The sequence below is a fragment of the Athene noctua genome, chromosome 4 (genome assembly GCF_965140245.1).
Source record: "Athene noctua chromosome 4, bAthNoc1.hap1.1, whole genome shotgun sequence".
Taxonomy (NCBI): Eukaryota; Metazoa; Chordata; class Aves; order Strigiformes; family Strigidae; genus Athene; species Athene noctua.
The window spans coordinates 8204045-8219929 of NC_134040.1; the positions used below are offsets into that span (position 1 = coordinate 8204045).

The 15885-nt window shown below is 37.4% G+C and overlaps 1 protein-coding gene across 2 annotated transcripts in view; it reads left to right on the top strand.

Annotated features, from left to right (window-relative positions):
- UVSSA (UV stimulated scaffold protein A) overlaps positions 1-15885 on the top strand; it is a 54776-nt gene that overhangs the window by 25185 nt on the left and 13706 nt on the right. For both annotated transcript variants that reach the window (XM_074904365.1, XM_074904366.1), the window contains exons 8-9: positions 10819-10996; positions 12282-12434. In XM_074904365.1, coding sequence (XP_074760466.1) covers positions 10819-10996; positions 12282-12434 — 331 coding nt within the window. The remainder of the gene's footprint in view (positions 1-10818; positions 10997-12281; positions 12435-15885) is intronic.

Genomic DNA, 15885 nt, shown 5'->3' on the forward strand with positions numbered 1-15885 from the left:
AAAGTTCTTTTTCTCCTCTTGTTACTTTTCCTGAACAAACCTGGAGAAGTGAACAGCTGCTCAAATTAACTTTTTATGCTAAATAGGAAAACAAAGTTGTAAAGCATGACTGTGGAAATGGATTGAAATGTGACATTTAAATTATTGATTTAAGTCACTTTACTCACTTTCACTTCTCTTATGAAAGTGAAAGTATGCTACCAGCAAGGTAAATTTCAAGCTGAGATGCTATTTCTAGTGATGCATATGTGTATTTGTCATCCTCCTGAGATCTGAAGAGTTTATGAAAAATGAAAAGATATTTAGAGACAGGGTATTTTGTATGCATAAGTGTATAGACATGTGCAGTTGTATTATTTGTGTGTGTATATGTAGTTGATGATGATTTCAAAATTGATGATGATATTTAATATGTAAGATGAACCGAGCATGGGTACAGTTTGGGTGGAGGGAGAATTAAACAACTCAATTTGAATCTCCATGTATAAGATGAAATGTAAATTTGTTAAAAGAATTTAGGTGATTAGATAACTGAAGTGTGAAGATATAACCCATTAGGGGTGTCATGCCAAATTAGCATTACCAGACTTTTAACGACCTCCCATTTGTATAATCCTTATTTACACTTGCACCTGATGTCTGCAGCAGACAAGAGACCAGCCATCCTGTGGTACCACAGAGCCGTTTTCAATAGTGTGTTGCTGAAGAGGAATATTGGGTTGAAAACAGAAACACTGCTGTGAAAATAATTTTCATAGGGCTACTCCGGTAGTCGGTGCTCTGCACCACTGTTACTTATATCCACTGCCCTTGTATGGCTAGTGTTGCTAACCCCTTAAAAACTGAGGCATTATTCATTTAAAAGAAAGCTTTAGGGAGAGGAAAAAAAACTTGTTTACGCTTGAGATTTCCCACATTCCAGGCTTTGCTGGTTGCATTGGCTTAAAGCCTTAAAGCAGATAAGGGATGGAACTGTGCAGCTTCTGACATCGTTCTTGTGTCATAGACAGAATTTGGGGCTGACACCAGGATAAGAGATTCCTTCCTGCCCGTGGTGGTCTTGGCATAGCTTGCAGCTGAGCTCTGAACCACATGGGAAAGTGATCCGGTTTGAGATGTGCTTTTCTGTGCAAAAATGGAATAATTCTGAGATCGAGTTCAAAGCACCCACCTCCAGCAACTGTTGTCTACTAATGGGTTTTCTCAATTCATGATCCCTGTCTGTGTTTCAATGCACTCATTCATGAACTTAGGCAATACTGATTTGAGGTACAGGGAAGTGCTGCTACCATTTTACAAGCAGTGACATGAGGAGGGTGTCTGATCTGGGAATATTAGCATGGAAGCAGTCTACCAGTTAGTAAGTTTCATCCTTATTCAAAATTGTGAGAGAAATGACTGTACATTCAAGAACACAAACCATTATTTCAAATGTCGTTAATCAGATTATTTCTCTTGTATTTGAGCCATAAGCCAAAAAGGTTTTAGGTCCCTGATAGCTACTTCAGCGGCTCACATTGCATCTTAAAGCCTGGTTGGGATTTCTTTCATATCAAGATCAAAGCTGCAGTTCTAAAATCCCAAGGGTTAGTTCTATCAATTTCAGAAATTCTTGCCTCTTCCCCTCAGAGTGACGTGCCTTTGTGGGTTAGATGTCCCCACACTGCCTTTCCTAATCTGATAGTGGCTGGGTCGTGCCTTTTCTGTGTGTTAAGTAGCTTTTTTTTTAGTATGAAATGTCATAGCAACATGAGAAAAGTGGCTTATACCCAGTTGAACAAATGAGGTGTACAAAACCAGACTATTTCCTTAGTAGAGAAGTTGCCACCTGTTTTTTACATTGAATTAGGAGTGCTTCAGACTACACAAGCTATTCTAGTGCAGCTCTCACTGAGCATTTTAGAAACATGAATAAACTTTCTGTTGCGACCATTCATTGAAGGTGTGTGGGGTTTATAGCTTTTGCATTTTCTATGAACATTTTAAAAAGCTGTATTAGAAATAACAATAAAATACTTCATGATTGAATTTTCAGATTTGAAGCAGTAAAAATCCTGCATTTCAGGGTATTTATTCAGAAAATTGCATTTGTTTGTATTGACTGGGTATAATCTGTACCTCAGCAGATTTCTGTGAATACAGGTTTTTTTTTTAAAGTTTTATTTCCTTGACTGGTATCCATCAAGACATGAAGGGGGCACAACGATTAAAAGCAAAACTGCCTCAAATGTGGAATATGACAGAATCATCACTATGGATTAAAAAAAAAAAAATTGTTTACTAATTTATTGGAATCTGATACTTTTATTCTCTGCAGAAAAAGATTTTTCTAAATGCTTTTAGATGTTATTGGTTCTGTTCATGTAGCCAGGTACTAATGTTTCATATGTGTCATGCTGAGAACAACTGCACTCAATTTGAATATTTGCATGTTATCTAATCACATGTACTGTTGTGTGGCTTCACTATGCTGACTCTTAGCTCTATCTCCTTCATTTTTTATGTAGGAAGTAGGAAAGCAGTGGGTTTAGTTACTGTGTACAGTAGTATTGTGCTCTTTTATCCTACATCTGAATGAAGTTTCTCCCATAAAAAGGCTGTTTTGCTGTTTTATATAACAGACTTAAAGCTAAACATGGCAAAAATAACATGTATGCGAGTGTTGATAAGTTGAACTAGAAACCATTTATTTTGACCTGTGAAGAAATGATGGCTTTCTACTGGTCTTTTTTCCTCTATAGAAGCATCTAACAGATTTAATTGATACAGAATGATTACCTGTTGATTTTTACGGTTAGGTTTTCCTCTATTTCATTTTTTTTTTTAATAGTACACATGAAAATCTCCTGGAAATCACAGGGGCAGAAGCACAGATCTTGAGTGTTGAGTTTATGTCCCTAGCTACAATATCTAAACATCTCTGTAATACTAACAAAAACTATTAGTCTTTTAGGAAAATATTTTATTTAATTTTCTGTTATTGCAATTGATGGTAGGCATATTCAAAAAACTTACTAGAAGTTATTTTGTAATAGTCTTTAAAATAGTAGGGTGCTGACCAAGTCTAGGCTTCCACTGGAGAGAGATTGATTATCATGGCAATAATCATGAAGTAGACCTGACTCAAGCATGACTCCATGTAAATAAGAGAACACAAGTATGGGATCGCTACTACTGCTTCTCTTGCTAACAGGTAGCTATATTTCATACAAAATGTGAGGTGGATTTATTTGGGGTGAGATGTATGTGTGAAGAGCAGTCTTGCCGATTGCTTTCATCAGCTGCAGGCCATAACAGTGTACATCACTGATTAACCAAATGATGGTGCCCTACCTTAGTTGCAACAAAACCAAATGTTTTTGATGACATTATTATTTGGGAATTAAGTTGTTGAGGTTCTGTTGACTGAATCACCAAATGGACACGCACATACTGGCTAAATGGAAAATAAAAATTATACTAGTTTTTTCCTTCCTTACTACAAGAATTTCTCAGTTTGTCTGGGTTTTGCTTTAAAAGCCTAATAGCTTCTTAGTTTGGTATAATTTATCTGGTCTCCATACCTCAGGAACTTCCTGAGGGAGTTCTTCCTGCATGTGAAGAATGTGGAGAACAGTTTTACATGGAGAGACAGCTCAATGGAGAGCACAGCAAAAACAAACCTGCAGACTTCAGAGTATATGAAGCACAGTTCTCAGGAGCTGAGTTTGAGACTTAGAATTACACTGTCAAGGCTAACTAAGGACATGTGTGTATTACTTAACTTGATTTGCCTTTTCCCCTTAAAAGAAGTATTGCAGGGGAAAGGACAGGCAGAATTACCTACTTATCTTTCACTGCCCTGTGAAATTTGAGTTTCTTTTTCCCAAATTTGGAAAATGCATTTAACACACAGTTGTATTTCCCTAGACAAGAGTCTAGTATTTAGAAAAAGATTTCTATTAATATTACTATAAATTCTTTTAAAAACAATTGTTACATGATTGACTTACCGTAAATGTATAGATAAGAGATATTCACCATTGAAGTTAGAGCCCCACTTCTGGACTGCTGTAATCAAATGTGTTATGTAATCTCAGTTTTTCTTGGCATACACAACATTAGCAGTATTTAATTATAATTTTACATGTGAGATTGCCTCATTATATTGGTATGCTTTGAATATACCTGTATATGGGCAAACACATGTTCTGTATAGCTACACTTAGGACAGTAATTGAGTAAAATTTACTATAATACACTATTTGAAATGAAGATAACTGCACATTTATGAAGAAACATGATTAGCACTTCCAATAAAATACTTCTACATCCATGTAGAAGTATTGATTGTAGATATTTCTTCTAATGCATCCTAATCAGCTGGTCATGCAAGTCTTCTTCACTTTCAGGCAAGGTCCTTCTATGTAAATAAGGTTGCCAGAAAATCTGACAGGACATGGGGTATCTTTGATTCCTACTAAAGTTCTTAAAAAATTAATAGTCACTGCACAGGAAGCTGATAATACTTCAGAGTGGTTTGTGCTAGTAGTGTATCTCACAGGAACTATGCAACGGCCAGGGACTGCAGAATAATAAGCAAGAGGTTTAAAAGATCACAGTGTAAGGTGTAGAAAGGTTTTAATCTAAACTCTGCTGCTCTGATTTATTCTGATTCTTAGATATGATTGTAAAGCAATAATATAAAGGTTAATGAGTTAACATTACAACAAAGCAACATATTCTGTAATGCCATTAAGCCAAATAAAGTATTTAAGAGTTAGTGAATTCTTCTAGTTAACTAACATCGTTTTTCCTTAGTTTGAATTTCCAAAGTAGAATTGTAAAATTTTAGATGAATGTAAATGAGCATATCTGCATTCAGAGGTACTGGGAGCATCTTTTTTTGCTGTTTAAAACCTCTGATTATAAAAACTCCTTGACAACTTTTAAAAACTGGTGTAATTAATACAGAAATATTCATATTTGAAGTTATCCAGGTAATAAGTTGCGTTGGGTGCACACACAGCTTGTGTGCTGTGAGAATATTTGGTAAAGCCACCTCTGGCATTTCAGCATCTTCCCCTAGCAGCTGCAGACAGCAACTTTAGTGGCGTTCAAGGGTAAGATAAGAAACTGTGTCTAGCTAAAATTAAAGCGGAAGTTTTCTACCACAATAAATGGTAAGAGTTTTAATCAGTGTTATCCCTGTATGAATGCTTCTAAGGTTTTGTTCATAACAGGTATTTTAGTTATTTTTTTTCCTCAATTTAGAGTTATGTGTAAATGAAGTGACACAACAACAGAGCTTTTTTTTTAGGCAGGAATGAAATTTGATCTCAACTAAAAAAAAAAACCTGACTGAATATTCATTTAATTTGTGGTGGCTTCATAAAGATCAGTTATCTGTCAGGGATGACATATCATTCAAATCTCCATCCCTTATGAGTATTAGAACCTTCAGAGATAATGAAGGCTTCCTGCCATATGATCACCTATGTTAATTTTGTTCGCACACACATTTATGCGTGGAGAGATATAGCAGAAGATCCTGAACCACTGAAGCTGTTTGGAAGTAATGCCCCAGACATTGACTTGAACCCTCTGGTCTGCAAGTCCATGTGAAGCAAGCTTTGAAAATTCCTGTTCATTTAGCAGTAAAGCTTATTGTGCTTCCTGAGTGAAATGCATGCATTTTTTTCATTATGAGCACACTAGAGGGTAGGTGGGGAAATATCCTACCTGAACTGCTGGATTTTCCTGACAGTCTTGGAGTGTCTGTACTAGTATAAATCACATACATTCAGCTTGACTAAGATCCAACAAATCAGAAACAGAAATTATATTTTTTTCAGGAAAGTTAAAGTCCATAGTACTTGTTTATATTCTATCTCCATTTTTTCAATTAAACTTAAGTGAATCTGAAGTAGCTAGATTTCTTCTAAATCCACACAGCTGAGGAAACCTGTGCTTGCTCTTTCTCTGAATTTTCACTGAGGGGCTTTTATCTCCCCCTAATCCCACCATTTCTGTCAGGACATAATCTCTTTCTCAAATTTACATTTTAATTACAAGGCCAGCTGAACTAGCTAAAATCAATAATGTCAGCATTCAGCAGTCTAACTTCAGCTGAAACCCCAGCCTCTCTCTTTCCTTCTATCGATTTATCTTGTGAACACGGTCTACTTTATTGCTTCAGGCAAATAGGTGCCATTTGGTCAATTTAAACAAAAAAGGGGATTTGAACATTTTTTATGATTCTTTCTAAAAAGCTCATATTGGAACAATTTGAACCCAGATACTGTACTTGTGCTAAATAAAATACACAGAACAGCAGAATTCTTAAAAGGAATTTTACTTTTAAACCTGCACTTAATCCCATCTATGTCTTTAAAACAAAACAACAAAAAGCCCCCACCCTGACATTGTATACCATGGGCTGTTTGCATGGTGACTCTTGTCTTTATCTTGTTAGCAAAAAACTAATTTTATAAACTTTTTTTAAAATCCACAGTAGAGGTGGTGTTACTGATGTTGTAGTGTATTTACCTCTAGCCATTTTTCTGTTAATGGTTTAAAATAAGAAATCAATGGGAAAATATTTTGTTCTTGTAACTCTTAAGAATTCCTATATTGATCTTTTGGATGTGATTTTATCTATCTAAATGTCACATTGTCCATTTATCTCTCTTGCCTTTTCTGTGTGTTGCTGACTGCTTGTCTCTGCTGTTCACATCCTCTCCCCCTCAAACAAAATCAGTCTAGTGAATGAGCAATCATGCTTTTTGTAAACATCATAGGAAAAAAAAATTGGAAAAAACCTAAGGTTTCCTCAGAACTCTTAATACATACGCACATATTCTCTCTGAAGAGGAGAAAAGGTGTGACACATACCTGCTACCTTCTGACTTCAAGATGGTTTATAAATAGCAGGCATACAAGTGCTCTCAAAACTGTTGCTTTAAACAGTGCTTTTCAGAAAGATATTCTTGTCCTAAAAAACCCCAAAGATTAAGAAGCAACTTTAAATGCTAAATACAGCCTAAGCAATTCTACATTATAGATAGTCTATCACATACTTTTCTCAGCTAGCCTTGCTCATGCCAAAGGGCCTGTTTGTTTATAGCTGTTTCTGTTATAAAAGGATGTTTACTCCTCCAAATCCTTATTATTCTAAAGTGTGGTTGTAATAGAATCTTTTGGGTTAATTCCGTTTCACTTTAATACAAAGCACCTGAGAAGGGCTTTTTCCATTCCTAGACTACAACAGGAGCTGAGATGGAGTTTTATCCTGCCCCCTTTCCAGATACATAAATTCAAGATTGCTCCCTTAATATTTCACTGAAAAGCTGTTTAAAAAACATTATTGGAGGCACCATTATCTCTCTTGAATGGCAAGTCCACAGCCTAAAAAATGTCATGAGATCATTTCTTTTGCTATTTAACCTAGATATTTCTATGCTTAGTTCTATCTTTTTATGGTTAATTACATTTCCCTTATTGCTGGTCCTTCTGCTAATTTTGAGACCCTTTTCCAATGCACATATTAGTCCTTTAAATTATGTTTTTAACAATGTTCTTTAAAGCCTTGTTGACTTTGGAAAGGGAATTTAGGTAACAAGGTGAATGTGGTATGTTCATCACTTTCATTCGAGTGCGTGATGTGGGCATGACTAAGGTAGTGGTAGTGTCAGGCACGCTCAGCAGCAGCAGCAGCAAGATGTCCTGTGTCTGTCTACAACTGGTTTGAGGACATAAAAATTAAAAAGGGGTGATCCTTCTTTGCATCACAGTCCATGCTAACTTCAGTCTCAGGAAGCATTGAACAGCTTGAGCAGCACCGTCTTTCAAGACACTCTGCCTTAGGAATGTGGGCTTTGGTTTTAGGGTGTTTTCTGGAGCGCAGAACGGGGAGTCAGGGAAGAGCTGGGTTTTGCACTGGCTTCAGACTGTGGTGAATGTCTTTTTTCCCCTCTCTGCAGCGTTTGCTGCCTGCGAACATTTGGCCAGTGGGTACTTGCTGAAGTCTTTCCAGAACAGCCCCCAGACTGGCACTACTGAAATACCTGCTCTCGGATGTGTGTTCATTCCTGTGGGCTATTTACATGATACACAAGTAGCCTTTTCTTAGGAAAGGTGGAATGCATCAGCCTCCCAGAGCGGGGTCTGATCTCTCTATGGACATGAGAAAATCCCATCTCACACAAGTTGAATCACGGATATACTTGCCTCCCCTCAACTGTCGTGTTAAAATGACCCACATTGCTCTTTGTTGTACACTGGATAAGCAGAAGAAATGTATTGAGTTGTTGTGGGAGAGTGAGGAGAAGACGGAGAAGTCTCTATGAATGCCTGTTAACTGCTGATGGCTAGTGCTCTCTCATCCTTTTTCCTTCTCCGGATCCTATTTCCTTCCCTCTCTTGTTTTGAGAGATACAGGTAAGCTGTCTGCCACAGTCATTGCTACTAGCCTCTGCCCAGAATTGCCTTGCCTTTAAAACATTTTCCTTCACTGTTAGTTAAGCCATACTAGAGACATGGGGTCTCAGAAGGTCTTGAAGAGTCCTCATCCTTGAGAGTATTCCAGAGCGCTCTCTCCTCTGTGGAGTTTGTTGTATTAAGATCTAGGAATGAGTGAAGTAACTATTTGCTGTATGCAGCAAAATTTAAAGGCTCTGCATGCAAACAAGCCAGATCCAAATGGATGTCTGCTTTTGTTTTCCTTCTCTCCTTCCGAGGGCCTCTAGCTTTGTGGATTTCAAATTGGGGTTGTTGGCTCCCTCCAGCAAGATGTCCAGGAACTAGGTTAAGCAGGGGGTTGTCAGCATTGTTCTCAGTGTCCTCAACTTGGAGCCTTGAAAAACAAACAGAAGATGTCATTCCCTGTGCAAGGACTTAGCTCCTCATCTAGGCACTTGGAAAGTTTAGACCCATATGTATCTAAGGGGTGAGTCTAGAAGGTTGCCAGCTCAGCAACTTGACCTCTGCCTGGAGTCAGGCAATGCCTTCTGTGTGGTTATACCCCCTAGGTTACAGGGAACACGTGGTGCAAATGAATCGAGGTCAGGATGAATTACTGCAAGACTTTATAAGGTGGAAAGAAGGGGTCAGGGCAAGTTGCTCTGATTTTTTTTTTTTTTTTTCTGAAAATTGGGGGGGTTCCCTGAAATTAAAATATTTTGTGCACCAAAGCTACCTGCTGCTACAGGTCCTGCAATTTTTCACTCAGAGGGCAGGTCATACCACATTAGCTTTTCCTTTTTCAGTTTATATCTTGTGATACATTTAATGATCAAAGCAACCACATTAGCAAAGCAAGAATACTTCTGGATACAGCTTCAGAGCTGGCTACAAATGGGCAAGAGACTAAAAGTCCCAATTAAATAATGGCCATTGAGTTATCTATGCTTTACTATCAGTTTACTGTGTCAGGTAAACTCAGGGTTTTTTTCACAAGAAGACTGAGATAATTTGCTTAAAACTTTAGTCTTGTAAAACCATGACTTTTTTTGAGTTGATTTTGGGGTTTTTTTTTGGGGGGGGGGCCTTTCATTTCAATCACTTTTTTATAAAAAGGCTTTCTGGTGGGCAAAATGTAGTCTATTATGTTAGTGTGGGGGATCCCATCTTTCCATTTTTAGCTGTCATTGGCTGTAAAGTTCTTACTACTACCCGCAGCTAATAGAGCTGCTTCTCTAGCTCAGCGGGTAGAGACACGTGCTGTCTAACTGCTCAGCCTATCTAATTGCATCGTTACAGTTTGTGCTGACTGTCTAATCTAGCTATACGAAGTAATTAAGTTGCCCTACCATTGAGCTGCTGGTGCTGAACATCAGTGTCTGGTACTGCCTTGCAGTGGGCTTGTTCCTCAGGTGTAACTTAGGCATAACTTAAGGTGTAACTTAACCCAGCGTACTCTGTGGGTTTACCCATTGCTTCTGCCAGCACTTAGATATTTTATCTTGGCAAACTGTGGTTTAGTATCTGTGAAAGAACATTCCCTACATAATTCTGTCTGCAGATATATTTAGGAATCAAAACACAACTCTTCTCAGTGGTGCTGCCTTTTAAATCAGGGAGGAAAAAAAAAGTTATTGTATATCTCTGAAGGGTCACTATAGTAGCTGAGAATCATCAGAGAACAGGGCTGTGCCTCACACACAATTTTTTTTTTTTTTTTTCACTGGGTGTACTTCCCCGCCAGCACTGCTGCTGGGTGACAGTGGTTCTTGTCAATCATGTGTTGCTGTGCATCCCTCGCCCCGAAGTGGTTTCTCTTTGCCAGGCTGTAAGAGTTTCAGCAGGACTTTTTGCTGAGACACCACAAAGAATTAATCATAGCACACAGAAGGATATGAATGTATGCTTTTCCTTTTACTTTCTACTTCTTTTGCATATCTTTTTGGACTCTAGGTGTTAAACAGTAGTGCCAATAGTTCCCTTCTGTTTTACCTTGATATAACCTTGAGTACAGAAATGATATATCAGCAAGAACATGTGACACTAGAAACTTACGTACAAAAAGCAATATTGCAGTTTAGGCAAGCAGTACCGTTAAAATCCTTCTTTCACCTACTTTCAAGATGAAATAACATTATTTTTTGTTGTCATATAAATTTAAAAGTTGATTGCATAGTTAATTATTCAGTATGTTTCTATCCAAAAATAAGAAAAAATTTCACAGACAGAAATACCAGTCTTGTCTGTGAGTGAGACTGAAGTCTAATACAAACTCAAAGCAGTTAGACATGTAATCAGCATCCTGAGCTGCTTGGCCCCACTATGAAGTGTTGAGGCTGGGAGAAGTGAATCGCTCTTAAACATTGAGTCTTTTTGCAGGGCTGGAGCCTCAGTCACTTCCAAAAGCACCAGTGGGGAAGACATCAACAGGACCAGCTTCACTGAACTCCTGCACCCAGCTGAAAGGGAATGAAGATGAACTTGATCCAACCTGTGCAGCTGCCACGCTGAAACTTATTAGAGACAAACTACCAAAGTTACCACCTCCACATGCCAGGTTATCTTTGTTTTAATTCTTGCAGAAACCTCTTGCTCTTAGTTGTATTTTAGTCGTGAAAGCACATGGAAAAGCGCTCATGAACTAGGCAAACTGTTAATGCTGTCTTGGTTTTATTTTGAAGTTACAGTTCTTTTACTGAGATGTACATTCACTACTTAATATGTAGGATTTTGTTAGTGATTGCACCAGGATCTTAAGGAACCTTTTACTGCTCACTTGGTTTAGGTTTTATTTGGTGTTAATGGTCTCTATTAAAATATAAAGTGTTCCCTTCCCTCCTAACAAAAAAAAAAAAAAAAAAAAAATCCACATTTATTGGGGTAATTTTTGGTCTGCAACTAAATAGAATGTATCCTAATACTAAATCAGAAAGTGGTTTCAGCAATCAATCTCTTGGTTCCTAGTGACTTGTGCTGTCAGTGCTGCCTGGAGGCATGTTTTACTGATTCGAAAGGTGTATTTGCTGTCAATCCTATTCAAAGCTTGGTGAAACTCCAACAGCCTTGTCCAGCATTTATCTGTGATTTGGGGATAAGACTGGAGTAATCTACTTAGTGGCATGTTCTTGAAAAGACACTTCTGCATTGGTCAGGAAAGTCCCCAAAACCTAGTGAACTGGAATGCAGTGTCAGAAAGAGAAAGGGGTTGGCTTCATTAGACTCTGGAGTTTGGAGTATTCAGGCAAACATTTTTATTTTTAATCTTTAAAAACTTAATGTGTCATTAAGGTGACTAAGAGCATTTGCAGCTCTATCAGTGAATACCCAAGGTCTCTGTAGTAGTACAGTAGTTTTTCAGGACTAATGAATTCTGTAGTGGTGTTGCACAATGAGTATTACAAGTCTGCAAGATGGACTCTTGTCAACAACAGCAAAGACTTTGCAATCTGTGTGACTGCCATGCAAACATGGGCATGAGTTTACACAAGCAAGATCTTTCTAAAAATGGTTTGCCGCATCAGTAGTTTTTTTTACACAAGACAGCATGGGTGATCCACTGCTGCCCCCATTAGATCTCCAGGCTTCTACACCCATGCTGTAATACATTTTATCTGGCTTTAGCTGAATGTGCAGTGTGCTGCACTTAGTGTGTGGTGTTACAGTCTGTATCCTTTTTTTTTTAAAAAAAAAAAAGACAAAAAACAAAAAAAGGACAATCCTGTAAAGGTAGTTGTAGCCCTAGATCTAAGATAATATTAGCATTGGTGTGAAAATGTAATGAAAAAAGAGAAAAAGTTGTGATCATTGTTGGTCTGTATTGATTTTTCATCTCTTTTCTCCAGTGACTCTGCAACTACTGAGCCAGCAGCCTTGGAAGAGCCTGACAGTAAGAGAAGAAAACTAGAAGAAGAAAGAGCTAAAGCTCCCCTCATGCCTTTTGGATTAGATCTTCACTACTGGGGACAGGATCAGCCAAATGCTGGGAAGATTCTCAAGTAATGGTCTTTTTCTTTTAAGACAATATAAACAAATACATAGATTTACTTGTACTCAGAGGTCATGCAGTGGGGTGACTGCTATTTCTTTTGATAATTACTTTTCTTCTTTCCTTTGTGCTGTAGGACCCATAAACAAAGTCAGAAATTCTACCTTAAAATGTTATTTGTTTTGAGAAGGTATGATACTAATTAAATATCCTTTGATGCTTCAAAGCACATTTTTTTCTGCTCTTTCATGTTTGTGTATTGTTTGCAGCATGGCATCACTTACTCCAATTTAAATTGGTACCTCATTATGCAAAGTGCTATGCAAGTGCATGATAGACGGTCCCTCTGCTGGGGATTTTACAGTCTAAATTTTCCTGACTTTACAGAGTGGTAACTGAGGAAATTGATATGCTTGTTCAGTCACACAAGAAATAGGTGGCAGTTACAGGATTTAAATCGGGATCTCTCACTTTCATTCTTTTCTGGGAAGGTTTTGTGTTTCTTGGACATGAAGCATTGTTGACTTCGGGAAAGCTTTAGCACTGGGAAGAAAAGATGGTAGGTATACATCAGAACTTGTTTCTAGCAGTCAGTTTTTAAAACCCCGTTTTAGGACTAGTATTTTTATATGAAAGTTGGAATGCAAAGTCCTCCCTCTATGTATAAATTTCATTTAAGTCCACCAGAACTTTAGTATGAGTGTGTACCATACCTGGCTTAGAAAAGGCAAAAACCATTGACTGGCTGGATTGTAAATCAAACTCATATATTCTCAGCAGTATTACTTAGTTTGTTTTCTTATCGAAACAAGTTAAAAAGAAAAGCCCAAACATGATTGCTGTGTGAAGACAGTGTTTGCAGAGAAAGACACAAGAGAAAAGTGTTGCCCCTGTAGCTGATTGCATAAAATGCTGAATGTGTTTTAAATTATTGAAAAACAGTGAAATTTGATACATAACAGTGCTTTAACACAGTTACTCCAAGCTTTGGATTCTGTCTGATGTGGTGCAAGCTCCTCAAAGCCTATAAAATGGTTAAGATTTTCAGCAGGGCTTTAAGAAGCATTTGTCTGTGATAATGCCAAAAAGGTAGTAAGGCTTTATTTTACATTGCAAATGAGTTATTCAAGTCATAAGTGAAATCAGAAGCATATTTCACTGCCTGTCTGCCTTGTGCTGTACTGTTTTATTTTTATGCTTTCCAATAAAACAGAGGGCACACTTCTGAACCTTATAGTCTATAACTACAGATATGCCAATCTAACTAAAGATAATTTAAGTAACTCTGCACACACAATACCATTGACCCCTGGGTATAAATTATATTTATTGAAGAATTAAGGTAGTCATTGGCCAACTCCTTTAACTTTTCTATATGCACACATACTGTCTCTATGATGCCTAGGAAAAAAAGCAAACCAAAAAACCAGACAACACATATGGAACGTGTATGGAATTTGAATTTTTGAAGTGTGAAGTGGAAAAGTCTTTCCCCTTCACCTGTTTAACTCTACACTTACTTAATTACAAGATTTACAATAAATTGAGATTTTGATTGTGAGACTGTAGCTACTGGGGAGATGATTTTTCTAAAGAAGTTTTATTTAGCTGGTAAATGGTGATCTTCTTTAGAAGGTGACAGTGACTGTGGGATTTACAAAAAGTTTGGACCGAACCATTTTTCCTGCTTCTTCCTTTGCTCACACTACTCACTAAGCTAGTTTAAGAACTCTTAAAATGAGTTTATAAAGCTGTAGTAGTACTTTTTTTTGAAGGTGGTGTATGCTGCCCAGTGTTGTACTGTGTGGAGGCTGCTATGCCAGTTTAACCAGCTGTTTTGGATAGCATGGGCCTTCCAGAGTCATCTACCCTCCTCCTTTATTAAATTAGCTGACTGCTGGGATCAGAGAAAATTAGCTGGTGCAGCACTTTTATGACTCTGAGTAAGATACTTGAATTGGCTCATTCAGCACTTGCTCCATGATCTCTGTATGCATCATATGGGTTTTAGAATTTATATTTATTCAAGTTTTTTATAAGACTCCCATCATCTTAGGAATAAAGTTGATATAAATTTGTTGAAAGAGCGCAACATTTCTCCAGAAGCTGGACTTTTTAGATTTCAGTTAACCATTACTTATCTTTTATTCCTCCTAAGGTGTAGCTATGTAATTTCTATTAAAGCCTCTGTTACTTGTCTGGATGTAACACTTCCGATGAGTCTGAGTGGGGTGTTGATCTTCTAGTTGATTATCTGTGCCCCTTCTGATCCCTCTTACAAAAAGGCTTTACTTGTCACATGCATCATTTTTTCAGACAAAAATCTCATGTTCTGCCTTTTAAAAATGTTGCTTAAATTACAGCAGCAGGAAATCAGAAAACTGGGGGATTTAGCACCAGTTTGTTCTTTTCTCACCTGCTTGTAGGTCATGCTGGGAGAAAATAAGTTATATATGCTTGTAGTAAACAATAATGTTTATGAATATCTGTGTAGAAATCAGGCTATTTGAAGTCCAGTTCCCAAATACTGATCAATGATATAGACAGTAAAACCTAATCTTAGTTTGATTGAGATTTGTTGGATGCAGATTTGGGGGGGTGGGAGAGGCAGAAAAAATATTACACAGAACTTTTTCCTAATTGGAAAGGTTGTCATGCTCAACTGTTAAATGCTTCTTCATTCTCATGTAACTGTAATTTGATAATTTAGAGGGGGAGGGGAGTTCAGACCACCAAAGAACACTAGAATTTTACTATGAGATTCTGTAAGTCTACCTTGCACATGGAAATCCTGTATAGTGTCTCTTTAGGAATGCTTTCCCCTCCTTGTGTCTTGTTTTCAGGATTGTATTAAAACTAAGCAAATAAGGAATTCATCTCATTCTTTTATTTACTGTCTGTTGTAGAATCTTGCACGTAATTTCTGAAGCTGAAATACTGTACCATTCAAACGTTTGATTAAAGTCATATTGGTATATTAAAAGATTCTTAGAGCTTTTTTTGTTTAGGCTATAGTTTGCAGAATTGTGTGAATGGGAACTTTTTAAACCAAAAACTGTGGAAACATATTACTGTGTTTAACGTTGAACTAGCTTCCACTCTAAGTCTTTTGCCTTTATCCCCTAATTTACCAGAAGAAAGTTAGAATTTCTAGGTTAGAATTTTTCTGGCACTAGCAAGGTACATTTGATGAAGAAATTATTGGATAGTATGTATATAACTAATAAGGATTTTACTTGTACATTTTTCTGCTCATTTGGCAAGTCATAGAATGGCTTTGAAATTGCTTAATCCCCTTTTTAACATAGTTCCAATCTTTTTACCTAGTCTTAAATGGTCAGCTGTTGCTGTAAAACCAGCAGCTATGTATGTTGTAGGTTGCTATGGTCAGATAATATCCTCCACCTCCCCCCTGCCCCCCTGTCATTGTCATCTCCTGAAAACTTGCTTAGATAAAATTC